Source organism: Eschrichtius robustus, chromosome 4 (assembly GCF_028021215.1).
Source record: "Eschrichtius robustus isolate mEscRob2 chromosome 4, mEscRob2.pri, whole genome shotgun sequence".
Taxonomy (NCBI): domain Eukaryota; kingdom Metazoa; phylum Chordata; class Mammalia; order Artiodactyla; family Eschrichtiidae; genus Eschrichtius; species Eschrichtius robustus.
The window spans coordinates 126,815,460-126,831,432 of record NC_090827.1 but is presented as its reverse complement, the minus strand read 5'-3'; the positions used below and the strand labels follow the sequence as shown (position 1 = coordinate 126,831,432).

Sequence of the window (15,973 nt, the reverse complement as noted above, 5' to 3'; positions counted from 1 at the left end):
AAGGATGGAAGTGTCCAACATAATCAATCTTCTACTAAGTGGTAGGAGAGTGCTATTTCTGGGACTTAGAACTGGCCTCTATTACTGACAGGTCAGGTATTCAGCAGCAGCTGTAACTAAAGCAGACTTGGGGAAGGAAGCCCAGGAATGGCTTCCATCTTGCTACCACAGCTTCTCCATTCATAAGCCCATTGCTTCAGCACTGGTTTGGCTGAGAACAGAGGTTACATGACATGTGGGAATGCTGGGAACTGGCTAAATCATCTGACTGCTTGGTTGTTCAGCAGTTCTACATTGGATACTCTCTGGTGTACATCAATGGTCAATACAAAGATTAGCACACGTTTTGGTCACTATCACAGGTCCATCCACCTGCCTCTTCCCTAGAACTCAGTAGCCCTAATATTCCTGTCTTGCTCCTTTAAGTTCCTTGGCTAACCCATTCATCACTGCTTATTAGTCCACTATACCCTTACCTTGGGCTACTAGTCTATTTGCAAAAATGTGGATGGCCAAAGACACTGTCCAGAACTCTGCCAATTGGACACTTTCCCTTAACGATTTGTTTTTAGGAACCTCCCTGAATGGGCCTGTAGGGCAGCTGCAGTCCAGTTTAGGCTTCTACCAACATATGGGTCAACCTATCTACAAACCAAGCTAGGGTTTCCCCCTCTTCATCAGCAGGTTATAGAGGACCTTCCATGAAACTATAAGAATGAGCTGATATAGAAGCATGAGTGGAACAGTGATAGGTGACATGGGGTCTGGGCACTTGTTTATAAAGTTAACTTATAGCCTTTGTATCTTCTTGAAATCAGTTCTGGATGTACCACCCCATCTTACAATGAATTGCTACTGGGTACACTTGAACTTATGACTTGGTTGGTCTGTCAATACTCAGCTTATGATGGCCAATTAATGGCCACATGGTCACTTTGAAAATCCATGACAAGCATTATCTCCTCCAGGGCCCAGCAACACCTTGCTGCAGAACCTTAGGGGAGTACACTGTGATTCTCCTCTGGGACTTGACCAAAACTGTCTTTGGTGTCATTTTATACCATAGATGCCATGGTACCATGGGTCTGGCAGGATGTATGGCCCAAGTGGGAGGGCTGCTTGGACCTCACTCTTACCTCTTGTAGGGCTCTTTCTTCTTCTGGGTTCCACTCAAAACTAGCAGGTTTCTGCATCATCCGGTCAGTGACTCAGAGCAATATTTCCTAGGGCAAAAAAAAAAAAAATGCTGCGTCCAAAACCCAAAGAAGCCCATCCAGCACTGTGCTTCTATCTTAGTAGTAGGAGTTGCAAAGTACAATAACACAGCCTGTACCTTGGAGGGCATGTCCCAGCATGCTCCAGACCACTGAGCTTTGAAAAACCAGCAACGGTAATGGGCCCCTGACATGATATTAGAGAAGATATGGCTAAAAAACTGATTAAAGTACATAAATGTGAACCATAAATGATTATTCATCTTATGCTATTTTTAATATTTGAATAATAAATGTAAAATTATAATTGTTTTAATGGTCAACATATTTTTAGAAAGAATTTTATTTGTGAAAATGATTTTTGAATATAGTTATTAATTTGATTACCAATATAATAAAACCAATTTGTCAGTCAATAGATATTTCAAAAATTGTATCACTTTCATTTAAGGGCTCTTTTAATTCTCAGAAGTGTCATGAATTGGATGATGAATCTGGTCACTTGAATGCAATGGGAAGGAGACCAGCACAGGAGAACACTGAGATGGGGATAAAATTGGACAGATGGCTATGTTAGGTCTGGCATTTCCTCACCATATCTATACAACAGTGACACACATGCAATTTAAAATATTGGTCTAGAGTTCAGGAGGGAAGTAGGGGCTAGAAATCATGATCTGCATGGTGTCTGCTTGTGGGGTAGGGCCAAACTATGAGATTATCTGGATCAGCAGAGAATAGCACATAGTGTGAAAAGTAAAGGAAAAGTTGGCCAAGTCTGGAGTTGAAGGATGGCTTTCAAGCCACTCGGGAAAAAAAAAAATAAGAACGACTAGGGCAGAGCACAGAAAACTTGAGAAACTATGTTCAAACCAGGTAGAGACAAGTTAAGGCTCAGGTATACAGAAGTAAAACATGAATTCAGAGACAGAGTGGAATCTCAGCAGTTAGAACCTAGCCAAGCCTCAGAAGGATGACGGCAGGAGCGACTTGATGCTGAGTTCTAACCTTGAAGGAAAGGAAGGTGCCAGTTTAGAAGGAAACAAGTTGGAAACCAAAGAACCAGAACCAGAACAAGGTCTAACTCCTAGTTCTAGGGTATCAGGCAAGAAGCTGATCCTGTCTTTTGAACAATTTTTATGGAACAGAGCTAGGCATTCATTACACAGTAAGATTCATTATTCTTCCTTCTTGCAGAATCCATGTGATGATAAAAGACACAAAGACATCTGGTCCAGAGAGAAAACTTGTGACCACTTACCAAAATTCCTTGTAATTGGGCCACAAAAAACAGGTAAGAACAGCCAACTGTGCTGTTTGCATTCTTTTTTTTTTTTTGTAATGAAACACATGGTCATATGGTATTTGATCGTTTGGCTTTGTGAAATATTTAGACACCCGTGCAAGTTCATTATTTGAATTGTTCTTCATCCCTGTGGATCATCTTTATGCCATGATCCTCAAAGAGACCCTAAAGTTGCTCATTTAATTAGACTTATGGGCTAAATTTTTATCTATCAATTTTTTTTTTTTAATTTTAATTAATTAATTAATTAATTTATGGCTGTGTTGGGTCTTCGTTTCTGTGCGAGGGCTTTCTCTAGTTGCGGCGAGCGGGGGCCACTCTTCATCGCGGTGCGCGGGCCTCTTACTGTCGCGGCCTCTCTTGTTGTGGAGCACAGGCTCCAGACGCGCAGGCTCAGTAATTGTGGCTCACGGGCCCAGTTGCTCCGCGGCATGTGGGATCTTCCCAGACCAGGGCTCGAACCCACGTCCCCTGCATTGGCAGGCAGATTCTCAACCACTGCGCCACCAGGGAAGCCCTTTATCTATCAATTTTAAAACTGTTCAACAGACATCACATTTTTGACAACTTGGAGCTTATATGTCACAGTTGTGATATCTGATTTTTAAGTTCTACTTTTTATGGCTTTGCCTAATTAACTCCTGAATTAAGTTATAACAAAGGGCTTTGGCTTGATTCAAATTATTTTACACTGCATATCAACCTTGAATTGATTTTTCTTCAGAACCACTGTCATTATTACCTTCAAATATTCTACCTGTGTGGTTTGTTTTCCAAATAATCATTATATATGAATATGGTTTGGACTTATTTTATGATACACCTATGGCTCATCAGGCATTTTTTTCCCTTGATATTTTCTCATGTGCTGAAGGACAAGTGTATAAGAATGTAATAAAAGAGAGTGAAAGTATTTCGCCAGTGAAATGATACTTGCAATTAGAATATTTTATGCTTTCTTCAGCATGCGACAGCTTTATATACTTTGCTTATGTCCTGATTAATTAAACTTTTTACTGAGTTGCTGTATTTTGAATTCACAACTTTGACTAGAAGCACTTTTTCATCGGTGAGTGAACAAACCATAACACAAGACAAACAGTCACAATAAATAAGACTGGCCTAGATGAAGATATTTATAATACAAGCATGTAGACCATTTTAAAGGTTGTGGGCAAAATTTCCAGACTATTAGATATTGGTTGTTGAAATCTTTTCCTCCTCCATAAATATAAATTGTATTACAATAGTAAGTTACATGTGCAGGGAGGGAAAAAAAAGCAGCACATATTTTCAGATATATGCCACTTTTGTTGTTTTTATTGTTTAAAATGTGCATTAATTTTCTACCAACTCCCTCACAGCAGTTCTAACACTGGAATGACTACTAAAGAAACAAAACATTCCTATGTTGTAAAATCATGCTAAAAATTTAAAGTCATATCTTCTATCATTTGTCATTGAATATTACTACTTCTTAGATCTGCTAGAACACTACAGGTTAGTAAGAAAAAATCTAGTTTTCTTCTTTGCTGTTTGTATTTACAGACAATAACTTATACCTTTAGATTTTAATATTTGACCTACCAGTGTGGAAATGATAAAGCTTTTAGCTGGTTTTGGCCTTCCCAAGACAAGCAAACAAGTTAAAGAAATTGGATGATAATATTTTATATGCTATGAAAATGCTATCTTAGTGTGAAAATGATTGTGATAATTCTTAAAATCCATTCAATCATAGAAGTCTGAAGTCTTCATTTGTTCTCCTGTTGCTTCAGTTGGCAAAACTCCCACTGCTGTCAGAGGCTGTAAATTCCCTGGAGGATGGGCACAGATAAATGCCAAGAACCTGGTCTTTAATGCAAAGTTGTCTTCAAATAACTTAAACCTGACCTGTGCATCCCTTGCAATAAACATGAGATATAAAAGTGGTCCTCAAACCCCTATTTGCTCAGTTGTTCTGAGGTGAGAATGGAAAGATGAAATATCCCACCTCGTTGCTGAATCCTGGAAAAAATTTCCATCAGCTAAAAGTGGGGCAGTGAATGGGGATAGACAGGGAGTGGGATAGGCCTGGGCTTAAGGCACTCAAAGTTGACACCATAGTCCTACTAGAATCCTGTGGACACATGGGCATTCTTCATGATTCTGGGTCAAATTTTGATATTACTAGGGTAGGAGAGGATTTCCAAAAGGGTTAAATTTAGCACAATAATTCTGAAAGCATAATTCATTGGCCTTAAATCTTCTAGAAGATCAGATTTCCCATTGTCAATGTTGATTTCTTACAATTTGACTGACTTACCCTGGTACATTTACTCTGGTAAAACTAAAAAGAAGTTGATTATATATAAAATAGAACAAAGTTTCTCTTAGAGCATTACAACGTGTGAGAAACTTCCTCTACAAAATATTTATATCAAAGACAGTGGATAAAAATGCATGTCAAGGATAGATGAAAGCACAGGCAATAATAAAGTAAATATACATTTTGAGGCCATGGACCCAGATTTTATGGCTGATCATATGAACATCAGGCCATGTGTCTACTGTCCCTGGTTGAAATTGCTTTCTCCTTCCTTCCTCTCAGAGGCCTCCCGACATCCCTCCTGCTCCTGGCAGCATGAAGGTGTATGGCTCAGAGCATAAAGGCTTTGACTTTCTGTAGCCCAGGGGAGCTCTGGGTGCAATTCTGTGACCATCAGGGTGGCTAAACATTTGTACATGCTACCAAATGAGGTTATAGAGTATTCACTTTAAAATATTCAGCAATAATTCAAAAATGTCCCTGTATCTTTACCCTGGAACCATCCAATCTCAACATCTCAGGGATGTTAACCTATTAATATTTCAGCTCTTGTGTGTCTCAAAAATCTCCCTCTCTGTCTCTCTCTGTCTCTGTCTTTCTCTGTCTCTCTCTCACACACAAACACAAGCTTCTTTCTGATCATCAATTAAATATTTTTATGTAGGCCCCATTCTAAAAAGTATGTAGAAAGAAACCTTCTGGATTCCCTGTTCCCTTCCAGCTGCTATTCTATACTACTCCATCTCTAATTGATTTCCTCTCCCTGGAAGATTTTTGTTCCTCCTTTCACATTTTCTCCTTTTTGAACTCCTTTTATTTTCAGGAGAAAATCAGATCAGTTCTTCAAGACTGCTATTGCCCCCCATAACTTTCATGTCTAAATTTTTCAGTGTGTTTGAGATAGTTCTTCTGTACTTTGGGCCTCTAATTCAGTTCTTAACCAATTCTGACTCCTTTAATACTTTTTGTTACTTTTATATAATTTGATTCCATATTTGTTCCTTTTAAACATGTTTTTCAATTAGTAATTAAATCTCCTTAAGGGCATTTATTAATTTTTGTCCTCACATTTCACTAGGAGCCACCCATTCTGGATTTCTTAGGTCCCCCGAGATCTGTTGTTACTTTCCTTTATATACACAATTCTCTGATGATCTTCTCTGCTTCCAGATCCCCAGCTACTATCATTTTTGTTGTGCCAGCCCTCTTGCGTAGTTCATTCCAAGCTCTCCTAGGGCTGGGAAATCCAACAGAATCTCCTGGGTGCAACACGTTATAAAAGAAATAACCTTTTCCATAAGGGAAGTTTTGATTTATGAGAGCCAGTCCCTTCATGATCCTTCCTGCTGTGGTCCCCAGTTTCTGGCCTGACTCAGGTTTAGAGGTGACATTTGTGCCTTCTGTGATATGTACACTCAGTGGGTTCTATCAGCCAGTCTGTTTAGCCTAGTGTCTCAGCCATCAGACTTGATTGTCCCATCTTGTCAGGGTAGAACATTCAACTGGCCATCTTCCAGAATCCTGCACTCCTCTTTCAGCCTTACTGGAAACACGTTTTTAAGGTACAACCTTAAAAAATGCTTCCTCCTGGAAGTCTTCACTGACTTCCCAAGTATAAATCACCCATTTTCTCAGGTATTAGAAAAACACTCTGCTCTTATCATGGGACCTCCCTCACTACGCTGCAATTACCTGTTTACTTGACTCAAGTCCACAGATACACTTTAAGTCTATCGAGGCCAGCAAATGTATTTTTCTTATCAAGATTTATCATCAATCATTACTACAGCAACTTGTACAGAGTTGCACAGGTCAACATCTTTTGAATAGTTTGATTTAATTTAATTGACCTGAATATAATATTAATTAAGGTTCAGGTATTGTGCTCGATGTCTTTGATACTTTTGCCACTCATCCGACTCCAGGAGGGAAATTGAACCACCTGATTTCTGAAGTTCTCCCCTAGCTGTATCATCTACCAGTCTGCTTGACTTTGACTATGTCCTCATATTAAATGAAGTGTTTAGGTCAATAGAATCATGAAGACTAATATAAGAACACATCACTGCCACATGAAATGCACTCAGCTGATTTTTAGGAAATCATTTTGATACTGGAATGATTTGGTCTTTTGCATATTATTTTCTGAGCAAAAATTTTGTTACAATATATGTCTCTTCTTTTATTGCTGTATAACCTGTTGCCTCCTGTTTTGTAATAGGAACAACAGCACTTTATTTATTTCTTCTTATGCACCCTTCCATCATCAGCAATCTCCCCAGCCCCAAAACATTTGAAGAAGTCCAATTCTTTAATGGCAACAACTACCACAAGGGAATTGACTGGTAAGAAAAATAACAAAAAGTAAAGTCCATTATTAGCACATACTCCTTCACAGCTGAGCAATTATAGATGTATGCATGGCATCTACATAATTACAGAATAAATGTATGGTCAATTCTACCATAGTGAATTAGAAATTAATTTATAATGATATATTTAATCAGTGTTACCTATAATTTGATTTGGACAGTGCAATAATGATAATATTTTTCTGGTAAATTAGTATGATTGAATAAAGAGGATTATGGAATATTTTTCATCAGCATTATTCATAAGGATATTTAAAATTCTCCTTAAGCATATTATTATTTTACTGTGCCTAGAATTTTTTTTTAACTAAATACATAATTTGTCTTCACAATGACTCTTGAGAAAACAAATAAATCAGTAGTTTGTTTTATTTTATAGTCCGTGACATGTATCTTCATTAATCACATAGGCTGTAAATGTTGTATTATAATATAAGCTGATATTTGTCATGCCAATAACAGAACGTTTCCAAAATCATATTAATGCTAGTCACACATGTGCATAAGAGGAAAATTACTTTGTATTTGATAAGTTATGAAAATGTCAAAATCACAATATTTTTCCTAAACTGAAATAGAATAAACCTGGTATTGCAACTGATGTTCACTCTGGGGATTTTTTCTAGCTCTATCCCAATTTTCTAAGGAAAATATGGCCCTGATTTCCAAATCCCCCCTGAGGAAAGTTCCCCTCAATGCATACCTCTGTAGCATGTGACCTTATGTCAACATTACGCGTGAATATGTCCTCATGAAAGGCTCATTCTTTGAAGATGCAGCTAGGAGGAGAGTGGGGCAGGGGCAATGCCAGTGAACAGATTTGACTTCCCATCGTGAGTAGAGCCGTGTCCACTCTGCACCTAGGAGATCACTATTCTACCTTACTTTAAAAAGACTAAATGAATTTTGAAATTGCATGCAAGTTACTGAAAGCAGAGCAGCAATTTTATCTGTGAGCTCAAATGGAACACAAATTGTTAAGCAGGAATATAGATGAGACTTTTCACCACTTCACATTTGGGAAATATAATAACAAATGTCAAAGATGAGAATAAGTGTCTTATGTGAATTCTTAATTGCTCTTATTATTTATTTCTAGAACATCTGAGGGTTAGAGAAGTGATGAGCTGTAAAGAGGGTTACACACATAATTAACGCCTCGCACTGAATTAACCTCTGAACATATTGATTCCATAATCTACACACAGAGGAATGTTTCCACAGCAGATGGAAGAGTGAACCTGCCGAGGCACCACAGGATCAACTGGCAGGAAATATCTCTTTAATTACTCTGGATAGACTATAATGTGTTCACATTGCTACACATACTACAAATCATGCAGAAGTTAAAAAGGAGGAAAGCAACTATGCCCTAATCTGTTTAGCATTTTATAGCTATTCTGACATTTTCCTCTTTTGTGCACTTTAATCTCAATTTAAGAATTTTGCATTCAAGTTTGCAAACATAAATTTTCTATTTTTTTTTTGAGAGAACACATTTTATCCTCAGGAATTTTAAACATATCATAAAAGTTTAATATATACAAATCAAGATAAGAATAATTCCTTAATTACGTCTAGTATGGATGACACAGGGAAGAATATATTTTGAGAGACCAACTGTGAAAGGAAAATGTTATATAAATTTTCCACAAAGGTGTAAATAGTTTAGCAGTCTATCCTGTGAGGTACTTGAAAAATTCTCTTTTTTTTTTTCCAAGTTAGAAATAATTTATTTTGTTTAGTTTCCCTATTTAAAAAAAAATTTTTATACAATTTTTAAAGGTTACTTTCCTTTTATGGTTATTACGAAATATTGACTATATTCCCCGTGTTGTACAATACATCCTTGAGCCTATCTTACACACAATAGTTTGTACCTCCCACTTTCCCACCCCTATATTGCCCCTCTCCCCCCGCCACTAGTAACCACTAGTTTCTTCTCCATATCTGTAAGTCTGCTTCTTTTTTGTTATATTCATTAGTTTGCTGTATTTTTTAGATTCCACATGTAAGTGTATCATACAGCATTTGTCCTTTTCTGACTTATTTCACTTAGCATAATGCCCTCCAGGTCCATCTATGTTGCTGCAAATGGCGAACCTTTGTTCTTTTTTACGGCTGAATAGTATTACATTGCATATTCATACCACATCTTCTTTATCCATTCATCTGTTGATGGACATATAGGTTGCTTCCATATCTCGGCAATCGTAAATAACGTGCTATGGACATTGGGGTGCATGTAACTTTTTGAATTAGTGCTTTTGGTTATTTTCAATATATACCCTGGAGTTGAATTGCTGGGTCATATGGTAGTTTTGAGGAACTTCCATACTGTTTTCCACAGTGGCTGCACCAATTTAAATTCCCACCAACAGTGTACAAGGGTTCCCTTTTCTCCACATCCTCACGGACACTTGTTATTTGTGTTCTTTTTGATGATAGCCATTCTGACAGGTGTGAGGTGATATCTCATTGTGGTTTTGATATGCATTTCCCTGATGATAAGCAATGTTGAGCATCTTTTCATGTGCCTGTTGGCCATCTGCATTTCCTCTTTGGAAAAATGTCTATTCAGTTCTTCTGCCCATTTTTAATGTATATGTAATTGCTTAAAACTATATCCTCAAATAAGAAGGTTTTTTTTTTTTAACATCTTTATTGGAGTATAATTGTTTTACAATGGTGTGTTAGTTTCTGCATTATAACAAAGTGAATCAGTTACACATATACATATGTTCCCATAACTCTTCCCTCTTGCGACTCCCTCCCTCCCACCCTCCCTATCCCACCCCTTTAAGTGGACACAAAGCACCGAGCTGATCCCCCTGTGCTATGCAGCTGCTTCTCACCAGCTGTTTTACCTTTGGTAGTGTATATATGTCCATGCCACTCTCTCATTTCATCCCAGCTTTCCCTTCCCCCTCCCCGTGTCCTCAAGTCCATTCTCCACGTCTGCGTCTTTATTCCTTTCCTGCCCCTAGGTTCTTCAGAACCATATATTTTTTTTTAGATTCCATATATATGTGTTAGCATACGGTACTTGTTTTTCTCTTTCTGACTTACTTCACTCTGTATGACAGTCTCTAGGTCCATCCACATCACTACAAATAACTCAATTTTGTTTCTTTTTATGGCTGAGTAATATTCTATTGCATATATGTGCCACATCTTCTTTATCCATTTATTTGTCGATGGACACTTAGGTTGCTTCCATGTCCTGGCTATTGTAAATAAAGCTGCAATGAACATTGTGGTACATGACTCTTTTTGAATTATGGTTTTCTCAGGGTATATGCCCAGTAGTGGGATTGCAGGGTCTTATGGTAATTCTATTTTCAGTTTTTTAAGGAACCTCCATACTGTTCTCCATAGTGGCTGTATCAATTTACATTCCCACCAACAGTACAAGAGGGTTCCCTTTTCTCCACACCCTCTCCAGCATTTATTGTTTGTAGATTTTTTGATGATGGGCATTCAGACTGGTGTGAGGTGATACCTCATTGTAGTTTTGATTTGCATTTCTCTAATGATTAGTGATACTGAGCATCCTTTCATGTGTTTGTTGGCAATCTGTATATCTTCTTTGGAGAAATGTCTATTTAGGTCTTCTGCCCATTTATGGATTGGGTTGTTGTTTTTTTTTGATATTGAGCTGCATGAGCTGTTTGTATATTTTGGAGATTAATCCTTTGTTAGTTGCTTTGTTTGCAAATATTTTCTCCCATTCTGAGGGTTCTCTTTTCATCTTGTTTATGATTTCCTTTTCTGTGCAGAAGCTTTTAAGTTTCATTAGGTCCCATTTGTTTATTTTTGTTTTTATTTCTGTTTCTCTAGGAGGTGGGTCAAAAAGGATCTTGCTGTGATTTATGTCATAGAGTGTTCTGCCTATGTTTTCCTCTAAGAGTTTTATAGTTTCTGGCCTTACATTTAGGTCTTTAATCCATTTTGAGTTTATTTTTGCGTATGGTGTTAGGGAGTGTTCTAATTTCATTCTTTTACACGTAGCGGTCCCATTTTCCCAGCACCACTTACTGAAGAGGCTGTCTTTTCTCCATTGTATATTCTTGCCTCCTTTATCAGAAATAAGGTGACCATATGTGCGTGGGTTTATCTCTGGGCTTTCTATCCTGTTCCATTGATCTATATTTCTGTTTTTGTGCCAGTACAATACTGTCTTGATTACTGTAGCTTTAGTATAGTCTGAAGTCCAGAAACCTGATTCCTCCAGCTCTGTTTTTTCTTTCTAAAGGTTGCTTTGGCCATTCTGGGTCTTCTGTGTTTCCATACAAATTGTGGAATTTTTTGTTCTAGTTCTGTGAAGAATACCATTGGTAGTTTGAGAGGGATTGCATTGAATCTGTAGATTGCTTTCAGTAGTATAGTCATTTTCACAATATAGATTCTTCCAATCCAAGAACATGGTATATTTCTCCATCTGTTTGTATCATCTTTAATTTCTTTCATCAGTGTTATAGTTTTCTGCATACAGGTCTTTTGTGTCCTTAGGTAGGTTTATTCCTAGGTATTTTATTCTTTTTGCTGCAGTGGTAAATGAGAGTGTTGCCTTAATTTCTCTTTCAGATTTTTCATCATTAGTGTATAGGAATGCAAGAGATTTCTGTGCATTAATTTTGTATCCTGCTACTTTACCAAATTCATGGATTAGCTCTAGTAGCTTTCTGATAGCATCTTTAGGATTCTATATGCATAGTATCATGTCATCTACAAACAGTGACAGTTTTACTTCTTCTTTTCTGATTTAGATTCCTTTAATTTCTTTTTCTTCTCTGACTGCTGTGGCTACAACTTCCAAAACTGTGTTGAATAATAGTGGTGAGAGTGGGCAACATTGTCTTCTTCCTGATCTTAATGGAAATGGTTTCAGTTTTTCACCATTGAGAACGATGTTGGCTGTGGGTTTGTCATATATGGCCTTGATTATGTTGAGGTAAGTCCCCTCAATGCCAACTTTCTGGAGAGTTTTTTATCATAAATAGGTGTTGAATTTTGTCGAAAGCTTTTTCTGCATCTATTGAGATGATCATATGGTTTTTCTCCTTCAATTTGTTAATATGGTTTATGACATTGATTGCTTTGTGTGTATTGAAGAATCCTTCCATTCCTGGGATAAACCCCACTTGATCATAGTGTATGATCCTTTTAATGTGCTGTTGGATTCTGTTTGCTAGTATTTTGTTGAGGATTTTTGCATCTATGTTCATCAGTGATATTGGCCTGTAGTTTTATTTTTTTCTGACATCTTTGTCTGGTTTTGGTATCAGGGTGATAGTGGCCTTGTAGAATGAGTTTGGGAGTGTTCCTCCCACTGCTATATTTTGGAAGAGTTTGAGAAGGATAGGGGTTAGCTCTTCTCTAAATGCGTGATAGAATTTACCTGTGAAGCCATCTGGTCCTGGACTTTTGTCTGCTGGAAGACTTTTAATCACAGTTTCAATTTCAGTGCTTGTGATTGGTCTGTTTTTATTATCTATTTCTTCCTGGTTCAGTTTCGGAAGGTTGTGCCTTTCTAAGAATTTGTCCATTTCTTCGTGGTTGTCCATTTTATTGGCATATAGTTGCTTGTAGTAATCTCTCATGATCCTTTGTATTTCTGGAGTGTCAGTTGTTACTTCTCCTTTTTCATTTCTAATACTATTGATTTGAGTCTTCTCCCATTTTTTCTTGATGTGTCTGGCTAATGGTTTATCAATTTTGTTTATCTTCTCAAAGAACCAGCTTTTAGTTTTATTGATCTTTGCTATTGTTTCCTTCATTTCTCATTCATTTATTTCTGATCTGATATTTATGCTTTCTTTCCTTCTGCTAACTTCGGGGTTTTTTTGTTCTTCTTTCTCTAATTGCTTTAGATGTAAGGTTAGGTTGTTTATTTGAGTGTTTCTTGTTTCCTGAAATGGATTGTACTGCTATAAACGTCCCTCTTAGAACTGCTTTTGCTGCATCCCATAGGTTTTGAGTTGTGTTTTCATTGTCATTTGTTTCTAGGTATTTTTTTGATTTCCTCTTTGATTTCTTCAGTGATCTCTTGGTTATTTAGTAGTGTATTGTTTAGCCTCCATGTGTTTGTATTTTTTACAGATTTTTTCCTGTAATTGATATCTAGTCTCATAGTGTTGTGGTCAGAAAAGATACTTGATACGATTTCAATTTTCTCAAATTTACCAAGGCTTGATTTATGACCCAAGATATGATCTATCCTGGAGAATGTTCTACGTGCACTTGAGAAGAAAGTGTTTTTGGATGGAATGCACTATAAATATGAATTAAGTTCGTCTTGTTTAATGTATCATTTAAAAGTTTGTGTTTCCTTATTTATTTTCATTTGGGATGATCTGTCCATTGGCGAAAGTGAGGTGTTAAAAGTCCCCTACATTTATTGTGTTACTGTCGATTTCCCCTTTTATGGCTGTTGGCGTTTGCCTTATGTATTGAGGTGCTCCTATGTTGGTGCATAAATATTTACAATTGTTATATCTTCTTCTTGGATTGATCTCTTGATCATTATGTAATGTCCTTCTTTGTCTCTTGTAATAGTTTTTATTTTAAAGTCTATTTTGTCTGATATGAGAATTGCTACTCCAGCTTTCTTTTGATTTCCATTTGCATGGAATATCTTTTTCCATCCCCTCACTTTCAGTCTGTATGTGTCCCTAGATCTGAAGTGGGTCTCCTATAGAGAGCATATATACCGGTCTTGTTTTTGTATCCATTCAGCCAGTCTGTGTCTTTTGGTTGGAGCACTTTATCCATTTACTTTTAAGGTAGTTATCGATATGCATGTTCCTATTACCATTTTCCTAATTGTTTTGGGTTTGTTATTGTAGGTCTTTTCCTTCTCTGGTGTTTCCTGCCTAGAGAAGTTCCTTTAGCATTTGTTGTAAAGCTGGTTTGGTGGTGCTGATTTCTCTTAGCTTTTGCTTGTCTGTAAAGGTTTTAATTTCTCTGTCAAATCTGAATGAGATCCTTGCTGGGTAGAGTAATCTTGATTGTAGGTTTTTCCCTTACATCTCTTTACATATGTCCTGCCACTCCCTTCTGGCTTGCAGAGTTTCTGCTGAAAGATCAGCTGTTAACCTTATGGGGATTCCTTATTATGTTATTTGTTGCTTTTCCCTGCAGCTTTTAATATTTTTTCTTTGCATTTAATTTTTCATAGTTTGACTAATATGTGTCTTGGTGTGTTTCTCCTTGGATTTATCCTGTATGGGACTTTCTGCGCTTCCTGGACTTGATTGACTATTTCCTTTCCCATATTAGGGAAGTTTTCAACTATAATCTCTTCAAATATTTTCTCAGTCCCTTTTTTTTTTTTTTTCTCTTCTTCTTCTGGGACCCCTATAATTTGAATGTTGGTGTGTTTAATGTTGTTCCAGAAGTCTCTGAGACTGTCCTCAATTCTTTTCATTCTTTTTTCTTTATTCTGCTCTGAGGTAGTTATTTCCACTATTTTATCTTCCAGGTCACTTATACATTCTTCTGCCTCAGTTATTCTGCTATTGATTCCTTCTAGAGAAGTTTTAATTTCATTTATTGTGTTGTTCATCATTGTTTGTTTGCTCTTTAGTTCTTGTAGGTCCTTGTTAAATGTTTCTTGTATTTTCTCCATTCTATTTCCAAGATTTTGGATCATCTTTACTATCATTACTCTGAATTCTTTTTCAGGTAGACTGCCTATTTCTTCTTCATTTGTTTGGTCTGGTGGGTTTTTACCTTGCTCCTTCATCTGCTGTGTGTTTCTGTTTCTTCTCATTTTGCTTAACTTTCTGTGTTTGGGGTCTCCTTTTTGCAGGCTGCGTGTTCGTAGTGCCTGTTGTTTTTGGTGTCTGCCCCCAGTTGGTAAGGTTGGTTCAGTGGTTTGTGTAGGCTTCCTGGTGGAGGGGACCAGTGCCTGTGTTCTGGTGGATGAGGCTGGATCTTGTCTTTCTAGTTGGGAGGACCACGTCCGGTGATGTGTTTTCAGATGCACCTGGTGTGTCTGTGACCTTATTATGATTTTAGGCAGCTTCTCTACTAATGGGTGGCGTTGTGTTCCTGTTTTGCTAGTTGTTTGGCAAAGGGTGTCCAGCTCTGGCGCTTGCTGGTCATTGAGTGGAGCTGGGTCTTAGGGTTGAAATGGAGATCTCTGGGAAAGCTTTCACCGTTTGATATTACATGGAGCCGAGAGGTCTCTGGTTGACCGATGTCCTGAACTCGGCTCTCCCACCTCAGTGGCTCAGTCCTGACACTAGGTCAGAGCACCAAGACCCTGTCAGCCACATGGCTGCTAGTGTTGGAGGGTCTCCTGCAGAGGCAGGGTTGGCTGTGGCTCACTGTGGGGACAAGGACACTGGCAGCAAAAGTTCTGGGAAGTACTCCTTGGCATGAGCCCTCCCGGAGTCTGAAAAATTATTAACTAATTAAAGATATGAAGTAATTTAAAATATTTACTAGGCAATATGGTGTAATTTGCTGTTTGCCAAGGGTAAACCTAATTTTTCTGGTTTTGGTTTTTGATAGCACAGAACATCAACCCAAGTCTAAAGGATTTTCCCTCTGTTCTTTAACAACCTACCTATTTCATCTCACTCTTTCCCCTGCCCTAACTAGTCCATTAGAACAATATTACCTGGGATTGTTTTTACATTCAAAGTGTATAGAATAGTCTCTATTTTGACTATTATAACTCCAATAATTAGAAATTGATATAAATGGATGTAAAAATATTTAAATTATTTCTTATCCGTAGTATGGCAGGAAATCAATTAGACCT

General features: G+C 37.5%; 1 protein-coding gene across 2 annotated transcripts in view; it reads left to right on the top strand.

Moving 5' to 3' along the window:
* The window catches only part of LOC137763860 (bifunctional heparan sulfate N-deacetylase/N-sulfotransferase 4), a 234,218-nt gene that overhangs the window by 200,172 nt on the left and 18,073 nt on the right, over nt 1-15,973 (top strand). For both annotated transcript variants that reach the window (XM_068542321.1, XM_068542320.1), the window contains exons 7-8: nt 2,412-2,508; nt 7,050-7,173. In XM_068542321.1, the coding sequence (XP_068398422.1) occupies nt 2,412-2,508; nt 7,050-7,173 (221 nt within the window). The remainder of the gene's footprint in view (nt 1-2,411; nt 2,509-7,049; nt 7,174-15,973) is intronic.